Source organism: Grampus griseus (assembly GCF_964374135.1).
Source record: "Grampus griseus genome assembly, chromosome: 9".
Taxonomy (NCBI): Eukaryota; Metazoa; Chordata; class Mammalia; order Artiodactyla; family Delphinidae; genus Grampus; species Grampus griseus.
The window spans coordinates 28387065-28403671 of NC_139003.1; the positions used below are offsets into that span (position 1 = coordinate 28387065).

The following is a 16607-nucleotide window of genomic DNA, read 5'->3' on the forward strand; positions in this document are numbered from 1 at the left end:
ACTTCTTCAGGAAGAAAGAAGCCTGCTAATAAAGTTATAGATAACTGCTTCCAGTCTGCACTTAAGACTAAATCTTAGAAGTAAAAACCTATTGACAGAATTGATAGTGTCATGTAGATACAACCTAAGTCGTTTTAATCCATTAGAAAATTCAAGTTACATTAGGTTTAATGGGTTAATTAGTAACTTCTAAAAGTATGTCTTCCTCTCCTCCAATGTCAAGACAAGATTATTTAGAATTCAGACTCAGATTCAAGTTCTCAGAAACTAAGGAAACTATTTTGAAGATGTGAATATTTTTCCATTTTCAGATTTATGTTTTTGATATTTAGAAAATTTGTGATTAAATAACCTCTTTTTAAATCATCAATGGACTACAATTCTTCCTTTTTCTGATGAAAAAACTTATCTTACAAATGTTCCGTGGAAATGTGGACGTAGAGAATACTAATTAAGTAAGGAGCCAGAAACTGACTCACTGCTACATTAGGTGGGAAATTAAACACCAGGAGACCTAGAAGCCAGAAAAGGAAAAACAGAAGATTTGAACAGGGATGGTGAAATAGATAACTGTCGTGAAATTGGAGAAGAAATTAAAGGGGAAATAATTAAGAGCAATGGAAAGAATCAGAAGAAAGTTTTCAATTCCTCCTTCCCTCATCTCAGTATAGAATCCATTCTTCCTTCAACGGCACTTCAATACCACTTATCTAGTCTCTGTTATGGACACGTTAACTATTTTGTACCTTATTTTTTTTTGTTATGTACGTACATGTCCTAAGTTTCTTTCTGATATCACAAGACTTTACAATTACAGTAGTATTTTCCAATTGCACCATCATCTTATGAGAAAACTGGACTAAGGTGGGGTTTTTTTGTGGCTTGCAAAAACATGCACCTCATCTGAATGACCTCACTATTACTAACACAAGAGAGAATCACACCTGAGCCAACACTGCTCTATTTGTGATCAGTCATTCACTCAGTGATCCTCTTCCTTTGAACATGAATTAATGGTTAACAAACCAATCAGATCCTCCTTCCTGGGAGGCTGATAGTAGGAGGTGGAAAGATGAGGAGGGTGAGAGACAAGGAGATAAAGACAAAGACCATGGTCAGGCCCAATGCAAGGAAAGAACCATTAAATACTTAAAACCAACTCTTATCACTTAGGACAATGAGACTTAGGTTGGGGCCACATCAACACTGCCCATGAGGATTTCACTATACAAATTCCTGGCCTGCATTTGTGATTAGGAAAGCACCACAAATCATTCTGATGAGAACTCCCATTTGAGAATCACTGATGATTTACCTGGGGTGTGTCTCCTTCTTGCAACTTGAAGGATTTCGACTAACAGTTTTTCCTTTTGTGGGCTCTGCTTAGGGAATATTAATGCATTATCTCTGATTGCTGCAACCGCACCCTCCCTCACCACTCCACAGGAGCGCAATGTCTAACACAGAGTAGGTGTGATGGAAGGAAGGAAAAGAAAAGAAGGTGAGAAAGAGGGAAGGAAAGAGAAATGGGTTTGTCTCTTAGAGAGGAATATAGGAAATGAGCAACCAGCCCACACCGTAATAAGGCAGACTTCACAATCTGAATGATGGTTGAACAGTGGTGATTTTTTTGTGTCACTCACATTATATGGAGAATATGTGGCAGGATTTTAGCCGCATATTCTCCATATAATGTGAGTTTAGCTGCAGTTCCTGAGCCACTGTCTAAAGACGAGCACTGCCTTCAAGTTCCCAGCAGCAATGGCTGGCAGCCAACGTTGGGAAACCTACCGTTTATGGGGCGCCAGGGGTTTTGCTAGACTCTGAAATAGGACTAAATTTAATCCAAGAATTCTCAAACATTTAACTTTGGAAGGACTTAACTTATTTAGTTTGGACAGATCATATCTCACAACCATTCAAATCAGATTGATAGGTGTTTCATATGTGTTCTGAAACATGTAACTAATATAAATCTCTACAATATATTAGAACAAACTTTTTGGACAGACAGGTTCTAAATCCTAGCTCTACAACTGTATGGGCTTAGGTGCCCTTGCTGAGTATATGGAAATATTAAGTATCTAGTAGATGGGCTGATAGGCATGGAGGATTTTATTTTTTGGTAAAAGAGGAGAGAAGTTGGTGCATGGGGAGAGAGAGAGAGAGAAGATAGATAGATAGAGGGCAGACTAGTATGTGTTTCCAGACAGCCAGGAGACCATTTGTTCTGTTTCTGAATTAAGAGCCAGGACAGAGGCAGAATGCTGTTAGGGAACCCACATTCCCAGGGAGGGTACTATGTGACAGCAGGCTCTGATGAAGCATCCCCCTCAATGGCTTATAGACAGTAGATATTAAAAAGGAAACTTTAGTCCAAGAACATGAGCAAATTGGTTCTTAAGCTCAGACTACACCCTCCTAGAGACCCCCAGAAACAACTGAAGAGGCCTCAAGAGAGTGGCCAAAGTGCCACAGTTGCACAAATCAGGACTAACAACCAGTGTTAGTATCACTTTTGTGGTCCCACAGGCTGGTGCAAGGCCTGGGAACATCCAGGTTCATATTTTACATCATTTTAAGTTTAGGAATTCAAACTAGCTGCTTTCTTGCAGTCTGCCAAGACTCCACTTTCTGACTAAATGAGGGAAAAATTAAGTGTGGCTTATGGCATTCAATGTTGAATTCTGCAATCTAGGTGGATGGAGGGAGATAACTAACAGCTTTATGCCGTTTGATTGCACCTTTCAAAAAAAAAAGAAAGCAAGCTGCACTGCAGGAGCTCACATATGCCTGACTTCTGAAGAGTTTGGTCAATTCAAGTTCTCACATATAATTGACAAAGATGAATCAACCCTAGGCCAGATTTCTGCTTTCAGGAAAAGGATCTATGTGAGTTGTGTTTCTGATTTCACATTTTGCAGCTTCCCGGAGAGGAATACTCCTCCTTTATTGATAACTCAGGACAACATTAATACTCCGCTTAATAAAAATAAAACAACAACAACAACAGGTTTGCTGTCTCTTGCCAATGTTGTCAAAAGCATTTGCTGTGACCAATTACAAGATCCGTGAGATAGCAGGCAGAACAGTATAAAAGTATAGTGAACCTTGTTCTATGTGGGCATTCACCTTCCAAAAATCTTATATCATCATATTGGTAAAGCAAGGACTTATCAAGGAAACCACCAGGGAATACATTTGAACTTGAGTAACAATTCCCTTTTCACTTTAAAATATAATTTTTATAAAATTAACTGGTTTCAGATTATAGAGTCTTTTACAGATGTACAATGCAGAGACAGAATAAAAATACGTTTAAATGCATAATGTGATTAGATTATTTTCAATAAAAGAATTAGAAAACTTCCAACTTCCTACTTACATTAACGTTTTATGATTTTATGTGACAAAAATTTCTGATGAATTGTTCTTTAGTGAGAAGTGTATAAACCGTCAAGTGTAAGATGTGACAGATTGCTCCTCTTTACAAATGTCTGCCCTTCTTCCTTGGAACAAGTGATTTTTATAACATTGTAAAAACATTGTAAAAATTCATATGCATTCCAGTAAATCTGGAAGAAAGAGATTTCTCCAAATAGCTTACCGAAACGACTAACACTCTCAACTCCATCAATAATTGCTTTGTAATCCAAATTTTCTTCTATTCCAACCTGTGAAAGAAGAATGATGTTCTAAAAGTTGCATAAAATATTTGACTAATTATTCAATAAAATGTAAAGATTAGTAAATTCTATTTTAAGTATTCAAAAGTAATGTCCTAAATGCACACTTTTTTTTCACAGCAAGTTAAGAATAAACCAAACAAAAACCAGATAATTTTCAAATTTTCCATGAAGAAAAGGACATTTTAAAATGTTACGATTCACAGTTACTGCTGTATCATGCTGATGCTTTGCGAATAAGCAAATCTTGTAGTGTACGAGTGCACAGATTTGCTCCAGCTGGAAGTGACATATCCAATTGACAAATACAAGAGTCCCCTTTTAAACATACCAGCCAAGAGGTTGTTCTCTTTGAAAATAATCACCAGTTATCATTCCACTTATAAGCCCTTCTATTTGTAAAAAAGTGTGTTTTGAAATTCCCCATGATTGAAAAGTTAGTGCTAAATCTCTGTATAATGATTACCTCAAATAAAATGGATAAAGCTCTTAACTTCCCTTTTCCTTTAATGGCTTCCTCAAAACTTGAAAATCGGTCCGCATCAAAGCAGTAGATTTGCATCTATAAAAGTAACAAAGATGGCTTTATTACATACAAAGACTTCACAAAAAAGTCAGCAAAAAGACAATAAAATGATTTATCAGTTCATTAAATTCTATTTGAAAAATTCTATAAACTATATAATTCTATATTTTGTGAATTTTCAAAATACTTTATCAATTACATGTATACACAACTATCACTTATCCTTCAATGAAGAAAGAAATAAGAAGTTGGACAGATCTAGAACTGAAATGACCACTTTGTGCTTATCAGGGGACACTGAATAATTTACTAGAGCAATTATCAAATGTAATAAATTATCAAATGTTATTTTCACTATTTTGATGGAATTCTTTCAAATATGGTTTCATTCTTTCCTGAATGGACATGCCTTTCTTGATGGTCTGAGCTACCAGTTTTGGACATTATTGTATTGTGCTCTACTAACAGTGAAACTCTCAAGAACTCTCTGCTTCTACCTAAAAAATACCAAAGGAGTCATAAATTCCTTATTTTAAGTCTCTCCCCCCTGGTGCGAGGCTATCCCTTGTTCATTTCTACTTCAGTCCACACATCTATCTATAACAGCCTCCACTCTCACTTACAAGCTGGTGCTCCTAGGGTCGTGGGCTTGGAAATTTGATAACTCAGGTAGTTTAGACATATAATTAAGGGAAGAGCAGAAAGCCTCTGAAAAGATTAATGTGCAGTTAGGGCTATGGATCAGAGAAATAGCAGGTGTGAAGCAGAGGAAGGCAGTGGCTCCCGCCTTGGGTGGTCACCAAAACCTTTTCAGAGAGAGGATTTCCAAGTTGACCCCTGAAGCATGAGTGGCTTTCAAGTTGACAGAGGAAAAAGCAGAAGAGATGAATGTGTGTTCAGGTCAGAGGGACCGGCTAGGAAAAGGCCTACAGGCGAGAAAGTATGAGAAGTGTGGGAAATGGAAAGTAGTTTGTTAGAAGTTCAGTTGAGCACACGTGAGAGGAGAAGAGAGATATGAGGCTGGAGAAGTAGGCAGGGGCCACACAGGCAGTCCCAGCAGTTTGGGCTGGAGGGCAATAGAAGTCCCTGATGGGAAGGGGGCAGGGCTGGGGAGAAGGGGGGAGAGCAGAAGGGATTAAGACTGGAGAGAAACTAGCTGTAGGGACTTAGATACTCAAGTAAGAGACAAAGGTGGTTTGAACCTTTTTCTGACCTCCCACATCATTTAGGGGCAGGACTGAGGCGCTGATTATAGGATGTGAGAGGCCGGAAAGAAAGAGCAGGTCACGCATACCCCCCAGTTTCCCTGCTTGCACAATTACGTGAAGAGTGTTTTGAAAAACAAACAAGATGGAATTCCCTGGTGGTCCAGTGGTTAGGATTCTGGGCTTTCACTGCTGTGGGCCCAGGTTCAATCCCTGGTCAGGGAACCAAGATCCCGCTAAGCCACGTGGCGCGGCCAAAAAAATAAAAATAAATAAAATAAATAAATAAAATTAAAACCATGAATGTTTTTAAAAATAAAATAAAAAGCAAACAACAAACAAATGACATCTCTGAGAGACGACTTGAGGGGCTTTTAAATAAGAAAAATACGTGAGGTTTAGTACACAGATTCTGTATAATTTACTTTGCCGAATCACAGCTTTTGTTATTGTTAGAATTTTTCTTGATTTTCACCATTGTTCTAAGTAGTATTGTGAGAGAGCTAAACTCTCGGAAGTGAGAATGTTATGTGTTTAATGGGTTGACTTTCGTATTTTTAACAAACCAAATTTGATAAATATGCTTTTCTTTAAGGATATTTAAAAAGTTATAAGTCATAAACTTGAATGTGCTTCTCCACATTAAAATATTTTAATCCTTTATGAAATAACTAATTTATCTTATTTTTATTATCAATAACTATTTTGGATTATAAAAGTAATACAGATTTATTACAGGTAATATTGAAAATATGGCAACTTTAAAGGAGAAAAGAAAAGGCACCTATAATGCCATCACCCAGAGAAAATCACTATTAATGTTTTCTTGGTTTCCTTCAATTATTTTTACAATAGCAATAATTCAATCTTTCATTTAATCCTCATAATAACTTTACAGAGATGTGCTACTACTATTATGTCAGTTTCACGGAACAGAAACAGAAGCTTAGGGAAATTAAATAATTTTTACAATGTCATGTCATATAGCTACTAACTAGACGGTGAAGCCAGTATTCAAGCCTCGTCCATTTGACTCAGACTGTACTCTCAGCCACTAATTAGTTTCATGTTTTACAAAATTTGGAATAATAATACTGTGTATACGGGTTCAAGCCCTGGTCGGGGAAGATCCCACATGCCGCGGAGCTACTAAGCCCGTGCGCCACAATTACTGAGCCTGCGCTCTAGAGCCCACAAGCCACAACTACTGAAGCCCTTGCGCCTGGAGCCCGTGCTCCACAATAAGAGAAGCCACCACAATGAGAAGCCCGCGCACCAAAACGAAGAGTAGCCCCCGCTCACCGCAACTAGAGAAGGCCCGCGCGCAGCAAGGAAGACCCAACGCAGCCAAAATTAAATACTTAATTAATTAAAAAAAAAGACTGTGTATACTATTTTACATTCCACTTTTTAAAAGCACTTATGATGAACTTTTTCTGTGTAAAAATAGTTGAAAAACATGATTTTTACAAGATCTATAATAATCTATCATAATGTATTTAATCATTTCCTTTTGTTTCAATTTTTATTATTGTAAATAAGTCTTTGCACATAAATTTTTATGTCCTTAATTATTCTTCAGACTAAATTGCTACAAATTGAAATGTGAATATTGAGAATAAAACATTTAAAGTTCTTGATAAAAACAAGTGAACTGCTTCCCAGAAAGTCTACCAATTTATACTTTCTCCAGACATGTATGAAAGTGTTTACATATTTCACTGCACACACACTATTTATTATAATTATATTTATTTTGCCAATTTTAAATCTGAAAATTTTCTCATTTTAAGTTGAAGCTTTTTGATTCTCCAGTAGGTTGATAAAATTTTCCCCTTCTGTTTTTACTGGGCTATGGAAAGAATTTCATTCATTCACTCATCAGTATTTATTGATCATCTATAATGTGACACTCTGCATTACCAGGACGTGGAAAATCACATATGGATCTTATTGAGCTTAGGCTAGTGAAGAAGGCAGATATTAACTAAGGAAACAAAATATAGCTGTATAAATTATAAAGTTGATTACAAATGAATTAAATTATATGCTAAATAAAATCCCAATGATTTAGAAAATGAAATAGTAACTAGTGGAACCATTGACTTACCTCCAGTGGAAATTTTTGTCCTTCTAAACTATGTTCTGATCCATCAGATGACATATTGCATTTTCCCCAGTGAAAAGTTATCTTGCTTGCTCTGAACACCGTTTCTGAAACTCCTCCACTGAGACGGTAGTCATTTGTGAGATTAATTTCCACTTAAAAAAAACAATAAAATTGCATCTAAGTTTCTGAGAATCAAAATTGCAAATTTAACTAAATTTTCATCTATTAAAGTACATTAATAAAATCATTTATTTGATAAATTTAGAAAAAGTTACCATTTCGGAAGCTGAACTTTGTAACTCTGCATAGTATACTTAATGTATCCTATTGCCACAAATGTAAAATAAACCTAAGACCTTAACTGCTATACAGCACTAAAAGCAGGAGACAGGCAGTCCACCTGCCCTGTCTGTTTGGTGTTCCAAGATTTGTTTGTTTGGTGTCCAAAGCTCTGCTCCCCTAACGCATCAGAGGGTAGTGAGGGGATAGTTAAAGGGAGAAGGAACAGAGGAGTGGAAAGAGGAAGTCTTTTCCTGGGGGTAGCCCCAACCTTCTCAAGGTCAGCCTGTTGCTACTCTTTAACAGGCTGCTGCTTTTGTCCCATCTCCTTATGCCTCCAAGCATCACTCCAGGCTTCAACAAGCTTCAGAACTTCTGTCCTAGACTGTGGCAAGGAAGGCGGGAGACCCATTCCTATTGAAGGGGTTTAAGCCATCTCATGTTTGAAGCCTCGGTTGCAACTCTCAGAATCTTAAACTCTCCTATTTCAGTTCCGTAGCAGATACTATCTGACTGCATTTTAGGAGTCATCTGGAGATTAATGATTCTCTGGAGACCCTAATGCAAGATTTCAATGTCTCTCAATCAGATTTAAATAGTCTTTGTTCTATCAAGCAGAAACCACTGTTGGCATTAGGAACAGAATCCAACACATTGGCCAGTATAAAGTCTGCCAAATAAAACATAATTCTTAACTTTTAGGCTGTGCTTTTTTTCCCAGTGGACACCAGCCAGCTAGAGATATAAACTTTCATGAATAATAACAATAGCAACAAACACAATAACAATAATGGTCAACATTTATCACTTACGACATGCCATGCATTACACTACTTTACGTGTATTAAATATTTGATCCTCACACAACCCTAGGAAGAAGATACCATTACAATCCCTATTTAACAGATAAGGAAATTGAGTCACAGAGAGGTTAAGTAACTTGCTCAAGGTTCCACACTGTGCTTTAAATGGCCAGTAGTGAACCTAAAAAGTGTGGCTCTAAAGATCAAGTGCTTTACCACATTCCACTAAGAAAAATAAAGCAGAGATTACATGCTTTACTGCTTTGTAACATCCTTTAAAGCTGGTAATTAAAATGTCAAGATTTGGGACAATATACTTTTATGTATTAAATTAATAATATCTTATAACATGTAATAATTTTTCAAATTATTCATTCAGAAAAATACTTACTGAATGCTTATTATTTATCAGGCACTGATGTTGAAAATTCCTACCCTCACGGGACTTTTAAATTACCACATTAAAATAATTATATTAGCAAAATATGGAAAACAGAGAAAAATACCACTAATGATAAAACCACACCAATATAGCTACTATTATAGTGAATATTTTTTCTAATCTTTTTCCTATATTTGTTTTTACATAACTTTCTGATATACATACGATTTCATTTAACCTATAAGATCAGAAAAACAATACTGTTCACTTTTATAAACTATTTTGTCTATCTGTTGTTTACTGGAATTTTTTATGGTATTATATTTTGCATACTAAGAGAAAAAACTTAGAGAGTGCTTCCTAAGGATGGTATATAATTTTAAACTTTCTAATAGAAGGGCTAGTAATTTCTTAAAATTCAATTATAGTAGATTGCTTTTTTCACATCCAAATATTGAACACAGCACAAGGCTGAGCAGACAAGATCAAATAAAATGCCCAAGAAAAAGAAATCCTGATTGACTAAGTGATTAACCAGTGATGGGGTTATTAAATTACAATAGCTATATATTATATTATCTTTAACAGCTCTTCCAGTGGAGGCATCTTTATTGTTATATTACTGGAGAACATGGTATTATGACTTTGGTCATTTAATTTTTTGTACACATTTTCAGAAGGTCTAAACTTCCAATTTCCTATTTGACTTCTTCTACCTATAGTTTCTATCTGGTTCAGAATACATCATTCAAAGGAAAATAAAAGGAAAATAACCTAAACATACTCTAGGTCTGATAAACATATTAACGTCAGAAACAAAATGCAAATATTTTACCTGTTTTCCCAGTGTTATGAATGAATGTGTTTTCCAAAGATGTTTTATCCCAACCCTGAAATTTAAGTTTCTTAAGATTCACATTTACTTGTGTAAGATCTTCATCAATATTGATAGGAGATTGTTTGGGGCTATTACATGTTGGATATTTCTTTCCCCAATTTTTTTGATTCAATGCTCCTAGGGGGAAAAAAAAGTAAGAAGTTAGTTTTTAAAATTACCATGCAAAAGCTAAATTTTATATTTATAAAGTAGTTAATATGTTACATAAAAGTAGACACAATAGTAGGGAAAATTGGGACATCTTTAAACCAATTCTTGAAATAATTACAGTTGGACCTCTGTATTCACAGGTTTCACTTCTGCAGATTCAACTAATCTCAGAGCAAACACACTTGGTAAAAATAATTCCAGAATGCTCCATAGCACTGGCAACTATTTACATAGCATTTACATTGTATATACAACTATTTACATAGCATTTACATTGTATATACAACTATTTACATAGCATTTACATTGTATATACAACTATTTACATAGCATTTACATTGTATTAGGTATTATAAATAATCTAGAGATAATCTGAAGAATACGGGAGGATGTATGCAGGTTATATGCAAATACTACACCATTTTATATAAAGGACTTGAGCATCACAGATTTTGGTATCTGAGGGAATCCTGGAATCAATTCTTCTCCAATACTGAGAAACAACTGTATGCCTAGATTTAGATTCTGGGTTTTAATATGATACACTATGAGAAGATGCTTATAGAACAAGTGCAGGGTTCAACAATGGCCTTGTTTAGCCATCACGCTCTTCCAAATCAACAGAAAACCTACTTGTCCTATCAGATAGTTAGTACTAGCTCAGGGTTCCAGATTGAAGCATGTCCAGATGAGAGGAGTTAAGTTCTGACTTCCTTAGTACTCTCCACGGGGATGGGGTGGGGGGAGGCCCCTTTAGACTTTCTCTTATCCCTGCGTTGAACGATTTGGTTTAATTTCCATCTGCTCAGGGCTTATTTATAAAAATGTAATCACAGGCTCTCCTTGAAATATCTCCTTCCTTCCCCTCTCCCCCTTTTTTTTCCTGGTTATAAAGCCTAACAGATTTTATGGTTTAACAATAGAAAAAATAAAACAGGGCTTTCTCTAAAGATTTTTGCTTACAGTGAAGTGAATTTTCATCTGTCCCACAGAATGAATAGTCCTCTAAACCCAAATTGCCCTATGTTGCCTTTATTTCACCACTACCTGAAACCACAAACCATCTCTCATAACCTATTTCACTGGACATTAACTTAGCTAAGCACCCAAGCAGTGCTAACAATGGGTATGTTTTATTTAATGTTCATCTATTAAAATATATGCAATGTTGTGAGTCCAAGTCTCAACCTCTTCTCTGGCTAAACTCTAGCATTTCTGCCACCATTCCAAGAAAGAGCAGGTAGCCGCACCGTTTTCAGCTTCTATCCTTTCAAATGCTTTTCTTTCAGAACATGAGTATGGGTAAGGCCAAGATTTCACATGGTTGATGTTCAGAGAAATTATAAGAAAACATACACTCCGTACAACTCTAGTCTATGCCATCTTCTTTTTGTGATAAGGGAATCAGTGAGGATCGACTTACATGCAAGCTCTCATAATGTGATAAAGCTAATTTTGCATAATTTAACCCAGGAAAGAAATAATAGTCACGCTGTGAAACTGCCTATATAGCCAGGGAAATTTTGGTAATTCATCTCCTAGTGAGGCATACACCAGAATCAATAATAGGTGCTGAAAACTTATTTTATTTTAAAATCTAGCTCGCTGTTTAGAGAGCACTTGAATACAATATGCTTTAAATATGCAGAATGATGCACATTTTGGCTTCTGGGAACAGCTCTAACAATTTGAGTAATAATACGTTAATTTCACTGTAAAGAACACTGGCATGGGGACAAGAAAACACTGCTTGTTTTACTAGTGTCAATGCAAGAGAAGCAGAGAAAGAAACTGCAGTACGAATCAATAAACCACTTTTTATTGCTTACATTTTTTCAAACAGTACAATAAATTCTGAGCACACTTAGGAAGAGTCTCATAGTTGTGGTGCATAGAAACACAAAGTTTTAAGTCTCTAGAGCACTGAATATGAGTTATAACCTGTTTTGTCCACAGCATTTAGTGCTCATCTCTACTTGGATTCTAACTGAGCATATCCACAACTGAACACTGGATTTCTGCCCTACAAGTGCCTCCTATAATCACTGCCATCCCCTAAACACAGAAGTCATCCTGGTGCCTCTGTTTCCTCCTCAGCAAGCCCTTTTGCGTCTACCTTCAAAATATGTCTTTAATCAGATCATTTCTCATCTCAACTGTTAGCACCCTTAGCCCAAGCCACCGTCATCGCTGGCCTGTTAGTGTTGCTGTTTCACATGCAGCAACACCATCACCTAGGAGATTGTCAGGAGTGTCAGACCTCCACTGTAGCCTTACCAAATTGGAATCTACAATTTAACCCAATCCCCAGGAGATTCACACACATGTTAAATTTTGAGAAGCAACGGCTTAGACATCTCCAGCGCCTTCTAATTAGTCTCCAGCTTCTTCTCTTGCCCCTTTCACAATTTTGGTCCCCACCTACCTGGTAGGCAGGATTCCGAGATGACCCCCCACACTCTAGTGTCTAGAAAAAAAGCCTGGCACATAGTAGGTATTCAATAAACATTTGTTGAATGACTGAAACGGACAAAAAAATGATGATGTCTTTCATTTTATGAGACTGAGTTCACAGGGGTCTAACATAGGATGAAAACAAGAAAAAAGAAAGAATGAAAACTGACCGACTGAAGAAATATTTCTAAACTCAACTGCAGATCACATCTGACTGTTTGTTATATGACAATTTTATTGAGTAGTCCCCACTAAACTTCTGCTGAAGGATATAAAGAAAGATCTCGTGCCCAAATTGTATGTTGTCTGACCTTGTACAGCACAATGATCCTGAGTCACTGGATCTCTAAAGTGTATGAGTGTAGACTCAGTTTAAAATACCTACTAGATCGTGATGTCAAGTACGGCATAGGTTCAGGGAGCCTCCTTAATTTCTGTGATTAACAGACAAAATAGAAGAACCAGAACAGGCAAAAGGAAATTTTTTAGTGAAAGGCTGTACAACAGAAAAAGTCCAAAAAAATAAGACCTTGATGTTCTTTTTGCAGTGAACTCTGAAAAGAGGATGTCTCAAATCATCGTAAGTAGAGACCCAGGGAAAGTAAATTAATAAAGTGTTAAGATTGCACACAAGGATGAAACATAAATCAAAGAAGCATTAAATATACTTTAGCTGTTTTTAATAATGAACCATTAGGTTAACCTTATGCTTAAACATTACCTTTAAAATTCCCAAATTAATGTTTTTAATTTTGCAGTTGGAGACCTCAGTCCATGTCATAATAAAAACCAGGATGACATACCCAAGGAAGCAGGTGTACAGAATTCACTAGAACTATATTGTATCACTTGAGTGTTATTAACAAATGTTGTGAAGGAAGAAATTAGGATATGCATTGTAGTTGCAGCAGAAGATTATCAGGGTGATTTACCCATCAGGAGGACTGCAGAGTACTAAATGTCAGCTCTAGAGAATTAAAATAAATTATTCATTCACGTATTCATCCATTCTTTCATCCGTTTATTGACTCACCTGAACTAGTACCACTCCAATAAATTTGCTGTGCTCACCTGTGTTGGAGCACTTCACAGACTGTATGCTGTTTGTCACCTTAGCTATCGCATCTGTGTCTCATTGCCAAGCTCTAAGTCTGGCACATAGTAGAAATAAATTAAATGCTTGGAAAATAGGCTTTGAACACCAAGTGAATGTATTCAGTATTTACATCCTGTGCACTCCTGATTCCAAGCAGAATGGAAAGTGATCGTAGGCTCTGTAGGAGATGAGCATGGGCTCAAGTTTCTTTGTTTGCTTGTTTATTCTTGCATCCCAGAAGGTTGGGGGCGTGTTCAAGAAAAAGTAGACAAATGCCTGAAGGAGTAGATGGGATGAAAGAAGGTAAACGTGGATATCAAAGCACACAATGCAGGCCTTGAGGGATGGGTAGAATCTTGACAGGCAGAGGGGAACTGAGAGCATGTCTGGTTGAGCGATGAGCCTGAGCAAACTCATGGGGGCAGAAAAGTGCGGAGAGTGAATGCCGAGGACTTCTACAGAGGGAGATGGAAAGGCAGACTGTGATCAGACATACCTGGGGAGGCCAGTGGGAGGCACTGAGGCTTTGGAAGGCTGAGGAGCTTACTGCTGCCTTATGAGAGAGGTTGAGCTGGCAGGAATGCAGGATGAGCAGAGAGAGGGAGGCTGCATAATTAGCGGACATTTCCCTTGGCATCTTCTATTTGTCTTCATCTGATTTGTACATAATCCCTGTGCAATGGACTGAATGTTTATGTCCCTCCAAAATTCGTATGTTAGAATCCTAATCTCCAATGTGATGCCATTTGGTGGTGGGGCCTTTAGGAGGTGATTAGGTCATAAGGGCTCTGACTAACACAAAGGATTAACGCCTTTATGAAAGAGATGCCAGAGAGATCCCTCGCCCCTTCTGAAATGTGAGGTTACAGTGAAAAAATAATGGTCTAGGAAGCAGCCCTCACTAGATACAAAATCTGCTGGTGCCTTGATCTTGGACTTCCAGTCTTCAGAACTGTTACAAATAAACTCCCGTTGTTTATAAGCCACCAGTCTATGGTATTTTGTTATAGCAGCCTGAATGGCTAAGGTACCTTGTATTTATTTGAACTACAATATGTCTGTTTCTTATTTGTATCGTAATTCCAGAACCTTTGTTAGAACCTGGCACTTAAGGATTAAATAAACATTTCCTGAATGAATAAACACTTCAATAAAATATCTACAGTTACCTACACTTCAGTATCTTTGTACTACACACCTTCTAAATAGGAACACATTCTAAAAACCATTCTGTGTAGGGAAGTATTTATTACTCCACCAGTCTCTAACATAAAGATATCAACTGAGGAAAACTAAAGTTTAAAATAAAGAAGGAATGAGTAAAAAAAAAATACCAATGAAGATTTTTAATATTTGAAGAAAAAAGTGAGAAAATGATGAAAATGAAAGTCAAGGAAAAAATCATCCTCTCTGTTTTTTGCATGATTCCTGTTGAGTCTTACCTTCTAATATCAGAAAAATGGATAAAATAATTATAATACAGTGTAAGGTATTCAGCAGACGTCCACTGAAATTTCATTTAAATATGATTTTAAAATCCCAATATTTGTTTCTTTTCAAGGTTATCATAAGTTACTGATATTTAACAAACTTTGAATAACAGTAGACTTAGAACTGATTCTTTAAAGACCAAGATATCGTTAAGAAAAATACATACTGCTTTTAATCTTAATGAATTTCTTGTCCAGTCCAGGTTTTGATGTAAGAAAATGTTTGTGTCTCTACACATTTACATATAAAAATATTATTATTATTAAGAGGCAAAAATAAATGTAATACTGGAATGTAGACTGTAGTAATGATTGTGGCATTAACTGCAAGTAATTGCTTTGAATAAACTCCGCTCAAGATTCCATATACCATATATCAAAGCTTTATAAGTGACTCTGGACTTGCTTTATGTGTGCTAACAAATATACCAAAAGCCAAAATTTATAAGTCACTGAAATAGCATAAAGCTATCAGCAGTGAAATGTCTTGGATTCAAATTTCAGTTTATTCAAATACAAAAATGAAACAAACCAGTGTTATTTTCAATAAAAGTATAGCACATACTTAGTACTCCAGCAAACTGTATATATATACTTAAGTATGCACTTTTCAGATAAGGCAATCAGCTGCTTGAGAAAGGGAGCTTCCTCAAAGATTAGAAAACAAACCCCTGAAGTACTGAGTAACAGTCATTGAGTGATTTTATGTCACACCAGTAAGTGTCACCATTTGAAAGCAAAGGAAGAAAGATGTCTGAGGTAACTTTCTATGTTGAGAACAAGAATGACGATGTATTTTTACACACACAAATCAGTGTGTCTGCTTATGGTTTTGGTTTAACAGAGGTTTTAGGAGCTAGAGAGAGCAAAGCAGTTGGTGAATATAGATAATGGTTGCTATTAAAACTGTGCTGAAAGTAGATCAAATGCAAACAATTTCAGCACGAGAAGCTGTTTAGTCAAGACTGCATTTTCCCTTATTATCTGCCCTAATGGGACACTCACTTCAGGGCAGCAGAAAATCTTTGCGAGCCTGGCAGATATATCCAATTGACAGAGGGTTACAAATGTCAGGGAAGGTAATTATCAACTGATTCAGGAAAATGCTAGCACAAAACTTCCTTAAGCACTATGATATTGAAGAACATTATTAATTGAAGTTCAGTATAAATAGAGAGAGCGATCAGAAACTTACTTCAAAGTTCCTGTTTAAAATTTTATGACTTGGGCTTCCCTGGTGGAGCAGTAGTTGGGAGTCTGCCTGCCAGTGCAGGGGACGTGGTTCGAGCCCTGGTCCAGGAAGATCCCACATGCCGCAGAGCAACTAAGCCCGTACGCCACAACTACTGAGCCTGAGCTCTAGAGCCCGTGAGCCACAACTGCTGAAGCCGGCTCGCCTGGAGCCTGTGCTCCACAGCCAGGGGGGCCGCCGCGGTGAGAGGCCCACGCACTGCAGCAGGGAGTAGCCCCCAACTCGCTGCAGCTGGAGAGGGCCTGCGTGCAGCGGAGAAGACCCAATGCAGCCCAA

At 36.9% G+C, this 16607-nt stretch overlaps 1 protein-coding gene across 6 annotated transcripts in view; it reads right to left on the reverse strand.

Annotated features, from left to right (window-relative positions):
- Positions 1-16607, reverse strand: part of PTPRZ1 (protein tyrosine phosphatase receptor type Z1) — a 163177-nt gene that overhangs the window by 66052 nt on the left and 80518 nt on the right. For all 6 annotated transcript variants that reach the window (XM_082661905.1, XM_082661906.1, XM_082661903.1 and 3 more), the window contains exons 3-6: positions 9827-10006; positions 7528-7679; positions 4153-4248; positions 3608-3674 (exon numbers count right to left, since the gene is read on the reverse strand). In XM_082661905.1, coding sequence (XP_082518031.1) covers positions 3608-3674; positions 4153-4248; positions 7528-7679; positions 9827-10006 — 495 coding nt within the window. The remainder of the gene's footprint in view (positions 1-3607; positions 3675-4152; positions 4249-7527; positions 7680-9826; positions 10007-16607) is intronic.